The 12,669-nt window shown below is 35.3% G+C and overlaps 1 protein-coding gene and 1 long non-coding RNA gene across 2 annotated transcripts; one reads left to right on the top strand and one right to left on the bottom strand.

Moving 5' to 3' along the window:
• The first annotated feature begins 674 nt into the window (after positions 1-674).
• LOC141398060 (uncharacterized) lies at positions 675-2,659 on the top strand. The gene is made up of 2 exons (XR_012411604.1): positions 675-1,306; positions 1,638-2,659. It is a non-coding gene; the product is annotated as an uncharacterized lncRNA (long non-coding RNA).
• On the bottom strand, positions 2,028-3,905 carry LOC141398056 (farnesol dehydrogenase-like). Its single transcript, XM_073975177.1, has 2 exons — positions 2,759-3,905; positions 2,028-2,681 (listed from the first exon to the last, which is right to left on the bottom strand). Exons 1-2 carry the CDS (start codon positions 3,326-3,328, stop codon positions 2,505-2,507), a joined length of 747 nt encoding a protein of 248 aa, XP_073831278.1. The 5' UTR covers positions 3,329-3,905; the 3' UTR covers positions 2,028-2,504.
• Between the last annotated feature and the right edge of the window lie 8,764 nt (positions 3,906-12,669).

The raw sequence follows: 12,669 nt of genomic DNA on the forward strand, positions 1-12,669 counted from the left end.
CAACTGCTAATAAAATGTAGGGAACGGAGTGCCTTTTTCACGACTCCGTTGAACTGCATCCGGGTGATGTTAAAATGTTACAAGTGGATGTGATTCTTTGGATTGCATCTAAATGCAGTTAAAATGTGAGGAATGGAGTGCCCTTTTCACGACTCCGTTTGAACTGCATCTAAACATGCCGTGAAAGAACTAGTCCACATTGCACTACTTCCAAATTATTTTGCTGGGTTCTTATTGGTGATGACGGGTGAAATGGACCAAAAACATAATATTTATCCAATTTTCTAGCGGCTCTGTAGGGCTCAATAATAGTCCGATCAACGCGTACTTTTAAATAAGGTAAGAGTATATCACAAAGAAGAAACTTCCAATTTGAGATGGCGATCGGATAATATTTAGAGTGTTAAATGGACCAAAACTTTTGTGTGAAAATTGTGACAATTTTTAATATACAGCTTATATCTTAATTCCTGGAAGTGACATTCCGGACAAGTGAGATATACTTGAAAGTGGAACGCTTGACCTTTCAATTGATGTCAATTATGTTGGTGTGCATGATCAGATAACAGAGTTACAGCCTAATATATTCCGTTATTTGTTTGTAGTGTAATAATAAACTCGCTAGAAGTCGCAATTATACATCAATAGTCACGAAATTTTGCACCGAGTAAGAGTATAGGTCGGAAAAGATGCCTACAATTTTGAATGAGGATCTGATATTCTTTAGAGGGTGAAATGGACCATTACTTTTGTATGAAAAATATAAAAATTTTATTTTTGGTCGATATTTTAATTCCTTGAGGACATATACATATATTTCGCAAAGTAGCCTACATATGGGAAAAAAACTACTGACCTTTCCTCTGATGTAAATTGCAATAAAGTGTTTGCTAGATAACGGGCCTACTGCCTAATATATAATGGGTTCCGTGTAGAGAACCACATTTTTATCCCATGCTACATATTGTCTCTCCAAAAGTTTATGTAACACCACGAAATATTCGTCCTAGACCCCTTATTTGGTATGCCAAAATTCATATCTCGTCGAGATAAAGCGATTTAGCGGTGTGTGTCCGTCCATTAAAAATTGTGAACAAGCTTAAGGCCGCAATTATAGACCGAATGTAACGAATTTTTAAGGAGTTTGGGTTCGGGCCAGAATAGATATGATTAGTTTTTGGTGATGATCGTGAAATGTTCAGGGGATGAAATGGACCAAAAACAAAATTTTAACCAATTTTGTAGCTGCTCTGTAGGTCAAAATAATAACCCGCAAAATTTTAAACAAAGTTTGAGTTTATGATGGGTGCCACCTTGGTGCAATGGTATGCACGCCCGCCTTGCACGCAGAAGGTCGGGGGTTTGATTCCTCGGCCAAGCAACATCAAACATTTTTCAACGGTGGCAAAATACCCCTCAGTAATGTTGGCGACATTTCTTGAGTATTTCAGCCTTGAAAAACTTCTCCACAAGTGGTGTCTTAAGACACGCCGTTCGGACTCGGCGATAAACAGTAGGTCCCATATCATTGAGCTAAATATGAATCGGGGTGCACTCATTGATATGAGAGAAGTCTCCCTTGTCCCGTATGGGATGTTGTGGAACAATGTTTGTTTATGTTTGAGTTTATGATGGAGAAGAAGCGTACAAACCAACGTGAAGATCAGATAATACTTAGCGGGTTAAATGGACTGAAACATTTGTGTGAAATTGGTAAAAATTTCAATAACGTAGCTGTTAAACAACGGAAGTAGTAGTACTACATAAGTGGGTTTCATTACATTTTAGTTTGTGTGAACTAAATTTTCCTTTCCTGCTACAAAAATGTCTTTGTCATGCTAGATAACTTTTTGGTTTTGGTCATAAGTATTATACATTACATCTCTGATATTTGATAATTAAATTTTCACAATCATTGAAAAAAAGTTCCGTGGAGAGCGATTGTCCAGGGATAGTGGTATAGGGTATCCCATGGTCGGCTCCGTCCGACTATAGACTTTTCTTACTAGTTTTTAAATTCTAAAGCGTTGAAATATGCAATTTTAAATTTAATTTATGCATTTGGTTTCAAATATCAAAAGAAACAAAAACAATTTTCATATATTTTGGGAAATAGCTTACAAAACGTTGTTCGATAACTTTCTGGAATTTTTGTTGCTTGAGAGAAGTTGCTGGAACTTGGGAGTAATTATTGCTTGGAAAGTTATCGTACAGACCTATTACAAACATACAAATAATAATTAATGCTTGTTTTAAATTATTTTCGTAGTTGCTTCCGTGATAAGCAAGTCTACTCAAATGTTTACATACTAACATGCAATTTTTGAAATGACTTGCAATAATTAAGCTTTGCCATCAATAATTATAAGTGTTACAACACAATATAATTAACTTTACAACACAAATTTTTAACAAACTAACCGTCACTCCGGCACAAATCGAAATATAATATGTGCTATTACATTATGAATAATCTTCTCAAGATTTGTTTATATAATTTGCTCTTAAAATATTTCTCCAATCGGCTTTATGATCATTTCATGTATTTGTACATGCGGAGGCGTTGAAATAGCATAGATAACACCCGATGAAATATCTTCGGCCTTTAAAATATTTTCACCAATCAAATGCCTTGCATTATCCGGAATAATTTCAGTATCCACAGCACCAGGACTAATGCTCTAGGTGCAAAAAAAGAAAAAAACAAAATATAAATTATATTCCTTGAATATTTCCTCTTAATATCACTTCAACTTACAGTTACTTTTATTTTAGTACCCAAACCCTTAAATTCCTGTCGATAGATTTCTGTTATGGCTGTAATGGCAAACTTCGATGGACAATACATATTGGTATCGGGTAATCCTCCAGGTGAAACAACTCCATGACCAGCCACACTGTTGATGAGTACAACATGACCGGCAACATTACGTTCCTTCATCGATTTGAAGGCTCGCTGAGTACAATAAACAACACCCATAACATTTGTCTGAAGGACTTGTTGAATTGTATTGATATCCATGTCAACCAGTTGTCCTTGCTTATAACAACCGGCATTATTAACCAAAATATCAACACCACCAAATTTTGCAATAATTTGATCGAATGCCTTATTTACAGAATCCACATTGGTGACATCACAGGGCAGGGCTGTTAAATTTCCTTGTTTCTTTGGTGACAATTGTTTGCGTAAAGCCTCGACACGTTCCAGTCTTCTTGCCAAACCGACAACTTTTAAACCATTTTCTACTAAATCCTTCACAATGGCTGAACCTATGCCTGAGCTGGCACCCGTTACAACTGCGACTTTACCTTGCCAACGTTCCATAGCGTATTTTTGTTCGTTTTTGTTTTTCCGCGTACTTATCAATGAACACGAAAACAATTGACTACCTCAATATATACTAACAAAACTATTACATCAGAATGACAAATTTATTTACAAACATGACATGACGATTGTGGATATTTTCTCATTGTAAAATGTAAATAAAAAGTTTGAGATAAGAGTTATTAAAACAAATAATTATAATTCATAGTTATTATCTACAGTATGTAATATATATAAGCACTGTGGAATCTCCAGAATTAATAATGACAATGGTCCGATCATTGTTTGTCGTCATTGTTAATCGAGATTTTTGTTTAGCGGGAATAATAAGAAAGACATTATTTCAAGGAACAGACTGATACTAACGATTTCATAATATTTACAAAATATCGAGGTTCTACTGTATAAACAACACTTAATTAAGACTCCAAGAGTAGAATATGAAAACGTGTTTCACTGTACAACAAACTGAAGCGCAATGTCGGGTGGTTTCGTTAATTGACTTTTTTGTAGATTTTGAGTAAGGTTGAGGTTAGCACCAAAACGCAAAACGTTTTGTGTCGATGCAATATCAGTCAAGTTCAGTGTTTTCATAAGAAACAACTAAAGCTTATGGATTGAACATGTGGTTTGAGTTTAAATTCTGCACTATTTTCATGCGTAATTCTTCTGCTTCTTCTTCATTATTTGCCTACTAAATTTTCGGATGTTGGCGACCACAATGCAATTACAAGAATAGTTTTAGAATTACGTAGTTATTAAATATTGTTTAGAATATCGGGAAATTTTCTCTGTTTCTAACTTCGCTTAACAAATTTGTGACATCACGTATTGCGGTTTATTCTGGTACACGCAGAGAAAAAATATTTTTCGTTTTGTTGGAACAAAAGTATCTGTTTTGGTTCCAAAAATGTATTTGTTTTGTTCAAACATTGTAATACAAATCCAAAAATACCATCTTTTGTTCCAAACATAGAAAACAAAAACAACTTTCGAATTTCCGCAATATTGTAAAAATCGTTAACAATACCGATTGTAGGAACTATCATAATCTAATTTTGGTTACAAAAAGTATTGTCAACCCAGAAAACCAGCACAAAAATTTTTGATTTGAGTGTTTATGCTTCTCATATACACTTTTCACATAACTTGGATATAAATGTCGCGTATAATATTGCTATCATTGATGAACACACTACATGGTTTGCTGCATTGGCTGACAACAAAGACAAACAAAAAGCCACAAGCACCCACCACAACATAAGGAATAATCAAACACCATAACAAACTCCGGTATAACACCAAACCTCAAAGCACAATGAAGATAGAAGAATGAAACAAAACAGAAACAAATAAAAACAAGAGTCTCATTGTTGGTATACATACACACAAAAACAAAGATGAAGACATCATGTCATACAAACAAAACTCACCATAATTGTTTTTTTTTTTTTTTAAGACGGCATCGAATAGCGAGGGAAGAGAAAAAATTGTCGAAGAAAAGAGAGAACTATTGTCCAGTTGACAAAAACTATTTTTGGATTTAACAAAACCCAATTGTTGGAATCACAATACTACATTTGGAATTTAACAATATCTTTACAATACATATTTTGCTCTTCGAATATTGTTGGATCAATCATATTTTTTTCTCTGCGTGTATGTTGTTGATGTATACTTCGAAGTATTTGATCTGTAATTTTGTAATTAAACTAGCAGACCCCGGTCTGCATTGCTGATCCGTCGTAATGAGTTTTAATGACAACTTTTGACAGTTCAAAACCAGTAAGGAAAGGATCAAATTCCGTCACACATTCCAAATTTCATCGAAATCGGAAATATATAGCGTGCTTGGTACAGAAAATACGTGAAATCGGCCGAAAATATATATGGGAGCTATATCCAAATCTAAACCGATTTCTATATAATTTGGCACATTTATTTCTAGACTGAATTCGGTCACACATTCCAAATTTCATCGAAATCGGAAAAATATAGCGTGTTTGGTACATAAAATACGTGAAATCGGCCGAAAATATATATGGGAGCTATATCCAAATCGGAAACGATTTCGATATAATTTTGCACGGTTATTTGTAGACAAAATTCAGTCACACATTCAAAGTTTCATCAAAATTGGACGTATATAGCGTGTTTGGTGCAGCAAATACGTGTAATCGGGCGAAAATATCCAAATCTGAACCGATTTTCACCAAAAGCAATAGAGTTCTTCCTATGGCTAAAAAAGTTGTGGTCCCCAATTTTCAGCTGAATCGGACAAAAAATGCGACCTGTATGTTGCGAACAAAAATACATGGACAGACAGACAGACGGACGGACACGCATAAATCGACTCAGAAAGTGATTATATGTATATCCCCAAAAGGAACTGTGGGTCTATTTCGTTTCCTTTTGTATGTTACATACAAATGCACAAAGACATAATACCCCTTACCACTGTGTGGTGTAGGGTATAAATAGGTATTTTCTACATCACTTCTTCGATCCATTGTCAAACCGAGGTGGATTATAAATTTACCAACAGATTTTGTCAGTAACCTTTCTTTTCTCTTACGGACTGTCTGATTTTTTCGCCCATGGATGCTATTTAGGATTTATTATCGTCCATGTCCCCGGTCTTTATCCTAAAGCGATCTAATTATAAAAGTTTAAAAATGGTTAAGTCAAATTTATTGAGATATGTTATGTATGTTTTAGTTTTTCATAGCTGATAGACCGTTGAACCTCACCATTTAAGGAAATTTGTAAATATATCGTTTTTCTTCGTCGGAGGCATTTTGGACCACGGGATATTCCTGAACATTTTCAAAAAATTTCATAAAGTTACGTTTAGTAATTTTCAAAAAAACAAGTAAAAAAGTATAAGTCGGCTTTGCCGACAGAGATATACCCTCAGCCTATTTGAATTGGAACTTTCATCTACGGACAGATCGAATGTATTTAGGGTCTTTTCAGAATTTTGTGCCACTTTTTGGACATTTGAACTTGCCGACAAAAACGTGGATTAGGATTAAAGGGAATGAACCGACATAGTGCATTACGGTAGTGGATCTTATTTTGAGAGCCATATCTTTTCGATAGATATCGCGCTAGTCATTTCAGTGGGTTATCGTACACCTGTTGGAGCAGTATGCCAGGAAGCATGGACTTGTCCACGGAAAACATAATATGGCTGTACATCATACCAACTACTACATATGGTGCCACAGGGGGTTTTTACAACTTTCGGGCTGTTTTCCCAAGAAGTATGGACTTGCTAATGAAAAAACTTTTACCGTTGTAATTGAGTCAGCGATTGCAAATTGCTTCATCAGAATTCATAGTTAGTCAAGAGCTGGTCTTAAAGTGAACTTATCCGGAATTTTGTGTGGGAGGTACCCGAAGGAATGGGCAAATATAGTCCTTATTCAAACCTGATCTATATCTGGTAAATATATTAGGATGCGTAAAGTATGGACCAAATCGGTCCGTCCCTTCAAGAGTTATCGTGCGCACAATTTTTCCGAACATTTTTGAATTTTTGTGGGGGAGGTACTTGAAGGAGTGAACCGATATGGCTTATCTTCTAACTTAAACTAAGTTTGGACAAAATATTATGAAGGCCAAATTTCGGATAGAATCGGCAGATCCGTTCGAGAGTTATCTTGCGCTCCAACCACTACACACGGTGTCATAGGGGTTTTTTGAACCTTTCAGGCTATTTTCTCAGGAAGTAGGGTTGTGCCACTGATGAAACTTTTACCGCCGTATGGGGGGCCGTGAATACAAGTTGCTAAAACAAAAATCAAAGCGATTCGAGAGATGGCCCTAAACTGAACTTTTCCGAAATTTTGTGTGGGAGGTACCCGAAGGAGTGGACCGATTGAGTCCATATTGAAACCTTATCTCAGTCTGGTACAAGTTTCACGATGTGCAAAGTATGGACCAAATCGGTTATTCCCTTTAAAAGTTATCGTGCGCACAAATTTTCGGAACATTTTCGAACTTTTGTGTGGGAGGTACCGGAAGGAGTGGACCGATATAGCCCATCTTCGAACTTAAACTAAGTTTGGGCAAAATATTACGAAAGCCAAAATTTGAACCGAATCGGTTCATCCCTTCGAGAGTTATCGTGCGCTCCAGCCAGCCAGACAGACAGACAGACGGACGGACATTGCTCAATCGACTCCAAATTGTCTGAAACACATTTCGTCCAAACATACTTGGGGTCTAAAACCATTATTTCGATGAGGCACATTTTGCCCGTATGAAAGTGTATATACCCTTCATAGCCTAAAGGCTGAGGGTATAATGTATTGAAAAGAGTGAACCTTCGCAAAACTTTATGAGCACTATTCCTGAAATGCAGTAATTATTTTTTTCTGTGCAGCTTCAAAAGTCGGAACATTTTACTAATATTTTTTTTGTGAGTAAAACTTGCAATTTACGTGCAAGTAAATATATTCAAAATATCGCGAACATAATACATATTTAAAATTATTATAGCGTATTTCGAAGGAGGAGGTAATAGCTAATTTTTTTAACAGATAGTGTTTTAACTCCCAATGTGGGCAATGTTTCATAGTGGAATTCCAGTTAGCTTTATGTTTTCTTAGTTTATTTTGCAATGAAAATTCCATTTGACCTAAGGTTTTAGTCATGCAATCCACCAGTGGCAACCTTGGGAGTAATAATCCAATGTAAGCAATGGGTTTAAGATTAACTAGTATTAATATGAGCTGCCATCTAGTGCCAGACTTTAAATGGTGGGCCGCAGAATAAAGCTGCCCCAGAATATTGTTTCTATGGATATATTAGGGTTTAACTCTGTTATCTGGCCACGTACATTAACATATTTTGCACTAATGGAAAGGCCAAGAATTCTTCCATATATGGCTTACGTGGGCGGTACGTGTATTGCAGGATGAACGCTATAAGATCTTTATTAAAAATTTTACCAATTTTCAGGCAAAAATGTTGACCTGTTCAACTTGCTAACTTGGTTGGTTTTTATGGTGTTTTGTTTCTTTATGCCTATTTTTGCATCATAAGATAATCGGTACTTCTGTTCAAGACATTTTGTATTAACAGCATAACAGCATACATCCCCTCCAGAGGAAAAAGAGGGGAGAATTCTACGCTCATGGTTTATAACAATCTTACCAGCAGCACCAAGCTGTACCCAGCGCATTTGCTTGATATTTACACGGGAAATATTTTTGGACACTTTCTCCATACAAGTGGATCCTCTGTGCGTTGTCTCGAAAATTAATTTGCAAGCCTATGCACTCATAAGTTTAGCAAATATAGCGATTATAAAACAATAGGCTTCCGAAATTCGTCTACAAATATAGAATTTTGGACCATGGGATATTCCTGAACATTTTCTGAAAATTGCATGAAATTAGGTTTAGTAGTTTTGGCAAAATAATGTATTTAAAATAGTGGGCGTGGTCATCAATTTTCAAGATATAACATTTTTAAAAAAGTAGGCGTGGTCCGGGACTTTGTCTCCAAATATGTACCTTGGATCGGAGACACAACCCCATTGCCTCCCAAAATTAATGCTAAAACCGATATAATCATAAGTTTGCCACATATAGTGTTTAAAAGAAAGGTGTGGGGAGGTATCCCACTTCCTCCGAAATTCATAAAATAAACATTACAACAGCAAACATTGAGCTTTTGCTGTAAAATTTGATGGAAATCGGTTCAGTAGTATTGGAGATACATGTAACATTTAAAAAAACAGGCGTGGTCGAGTCTTTAGGCCCCAAAGAAGTACTACATTGTAGATTAAACCGTAATTTTTTAAACCGATACATGCGTAATTTTTTTCAAATTAAGCAATTTTTTAACATATCGCATAGGGGAGGTACCCCGTCCCCTGGAATTCAATAAAATATGTAGTCTGTTTTCGGGGGCAATCCCTGTACATTCCCTGACAATTTCAGAAAAAATAGGTTTAGTAGTTTTTGCAGGAAAAAATTATATTGAAAATTGAAAAAAGATGGCGTGGTAAAATTTTCTTTCCACAAAAATTTAAGTTGGGTTATGACGGCATTTGACTTGTATACATAAAGATATGGCGTTTCTTTAAATGTGGCTCCGCGCTCCTTCGAAAATCAAAAAAAATGCATCCTATTTGCTCCGGGCTCAGCAGTTTTGTAGAACATGTACATTCCCTGGCAATTTCAGGAAAATCGTTTAAGTAAATTTTGTAGAAAAGATTAAATTTTAAAATTGAAAAATGTGGTCTCAAAAGTGGGCGTGGTCAAATTTTCTTTGCATAAAAAACTAAGTCGGGTTATGGCAAACATTTCACAGAAAGAATTATCCAAATTGGTCCAGCCGTTCTCAACTTATGTCATTGCGACATTCGATTTTTATTTATAGATATAGAATTTTTAAAGAAATAGGGTATAGGGGAAGTACCCCACCCCCTCTGAGATTCTACAAAATTTGTAGCCCATTTTAACTGGGGGGCCATCCCTGTACATTCCCCGATTATTTCAGGAAAATTGGTTCAGTAGTTATTGTGGAAAAGAAAAAATTGAAAAAAAGCGGGCTAAGCTGTGTGGTCTCTGTATAAAAACCTAAGTCGGGTTATGGCGAACATCACATAAAAAGAATTCTCCAGTGGGCGTGGTCAAATTTTCTTTGCAAAAAACCCTAAGTCGGGTTATGGCGAACATTTCACCAAAAGAATTATCCAAATCGGTCCAGCCGTTCTCAACTGATGCCATTACGAACGAACGGCATTTGATTTTTATTTACATATTTATTTATTTATTTAATTTGTTTATTCCTACACAACAAGATATGGATCTAATAAATTACAGTGAAGGAATTGTAAATTATTTATAATATCCAACATACACTAATACAAATTTTACATTTTAATGCAGTTAATACATATAGGACAAAAAGAAAAAAAATAGAAAGTTAACAAAATTGGAAAATGGAATATTGTTTACATATAAAATTAAATGTGTTTACATTTCAGTGACCGTTTCAATATGTTTAAAATATTTAAAAAGACTTGTTTTAAAAGTACGGGAGTTGCTGATGCCTTGTAATTCGAAGGGAAGAGCGTTCCATAGACGTACAAAGCCAATAAAGAATTGCCACTTTGAAACAAGACTCCGACGTTTTAATGGTTTAAGTTGTTTTCCTCTGTCGGATCTGCTAAATATAAGTCTCTGAAATAGGTATTTTGGGGTTTGTTTATAAATAAGCTTGTGTAGAAAAAGTAAGGATTTAGTTTTTAAGAGGGAACTGAAACTTATCCCGTATAGAGATTAAGAAAAAGGAGTAACATGTTGCATTCTTCTCAAGCCGTAAACATAGCGAATTACACTATTGTATGCCACATTTAATTTTCGCCAGGTTTGTGTATCGCAATAAGAAAAAAGCTCGCAACCATATGTGAGTCCAGGTATCAAATAAGTTTTAGCTAATAGTTCTCTAATATGTTGTGGAGTAAATGAGTGTGAGAACCATAAAGTACGTAATTTAGAGTAAGTTTGTCCAACAGCCATGATTATGTGGGTATTCCAGTTTAACGAAGAATTAAAAACAACGCCTAAGTTTTTTGCACTGTTGACGAGAGCAATTTTTTCTTGGTTAATAAAAATGTCAAAATTGTCCATGGAGAAATGATTGTTTTTGTGAATATGCATACACTTTGATTTGTGAGGGTTTAGACAAAGTCCGTTAGCTATAGCCCACTTACCTACCCGATCAAGATCTTCATTAAGCTTTTGCATACATAACCTAATTTGATCAATGGGGCAGTTTATGTATATTTGTACGTCATCAGCATACATGTGTATTTTGCTGTGTACAAGTTGTAGAGGGAGGTCGTTTGCGTACAAAGAGAAAAGAAGAGGCCTAATTATGGAGCCCTGTGGAACTCCTTTCCCAACCGATAAAACTTTCGATTTTAAGTTCCCAGAATAAACTGATTGTGTTCTATCGGACAAATAAGTTTTTATAAGTTTTGTAGCAGTGTTTGAAAAATTGAACTGATCACGAAGTTTATAACAAAGATGATTATGATCCACGGTATCGAAGGCTTTGGAATGATCGAGGAGTACAAGTAAACATACCTCATTGCCATCTATGGCAGTCCTAATCGACTCCGAAACTTCTACCAAAGCGCTAATACAACTATGACCAGCACGGAAACCCGACTGAGCCGCAGTAAGCAATGATTCACGTTGTATGTAATCAGACATCTGTTTATGTATTAATTTCTCGAAAACTTTAGAGAGGTATGATAAAATTGCCACTGGCCGATAATCTATGTTCGTTTTCGGAAAAGGAATTATTTTTGCGTGTTTCCAGAGTTTGGGGTACAGGCTTGAAGTCAAAATTGTATTGAAAAAATATGTAAAGAAAGGCAACAACCATGGAAGAAGTATGCGGATAAACCTTGGATCAATTTCATCAGTACCAATGGCATTCGATTTTATCTGTTTAAAAGCATTTATAACATCTACATTGGTGATGCATCGAAATTCAAATTTACCTTCAGTAGATACGTCATTGAAATCTTCTTGAGATGTACTGTAGAACGAAGGATCAACTTGCACTGATGGAATATTTGTAAATGTTTCATTAAGTTCATCCACATCAACATTACAGGATCTTGAAGTATTTGATCTTCCCACACCAATGTCTCGGATAACTTTCCATCTGCTTTTAGCATCTAGAGCGGAGCTAAACCTTGAAAAATAATATTCAGTTTTGGCTGACCTAATTTGACTATTTACTGAGATTCCTGCCAAGCGATAAGCTTCGTGGAGCTCCTGCGTTTTATAACGTTTCCATATGTATATAGATTTATATTTTTTATCAAATTTAAATTTTTAATTCTTGATAACGGTACTTTGCCCATGTCCAGTTGATATCAACTTATTGTACTAAAATTTTATATTTATAGACCACCCATCAAATCCCCATCCAAAAACTTTTAATATTATCAACAATTTTTTCAGAAATAATTATTTTAGTGGTCGCCTAATTTTCATCTGATTATCGCTTTAGATTACCTGGGAAATATTTTTCATATTTAAAGAGCTATAAATTCGTTATGGATGCACATATCGACAAAATTCTTTCAGATTCGTGGTATCTGATGTGTTAGTATAAGAAAGAAACATAAACGTATGTAAAAGTTAACATCACATTTTTCGATTTTTGTCCACTAAGGCAACACTGTGCGACGTACATAAAGCTGGGTACACATTGTCAGTTTTGAATGACGATATTTTGCAATTATCGATAACTGTCCAACCGTCCAGCAACCACAAAATATTTTGCGGTTGCATGAT

This window comes from Musca autumnalis, unplaced genomic scaffold (genome assembly GCF_047663935.1).
Source record: "Musca autumnalis isolate F117 unplaced genomic scaffold, ASM4766393v1 scaffold_3, whole genome shotgun sequence".
Classification (NCBI taxonomy): Eukaryota; Metazoa; Arthropoda; class Insecta; order Diptera; family Muscidae; genus Musca; species Musca autumnalis.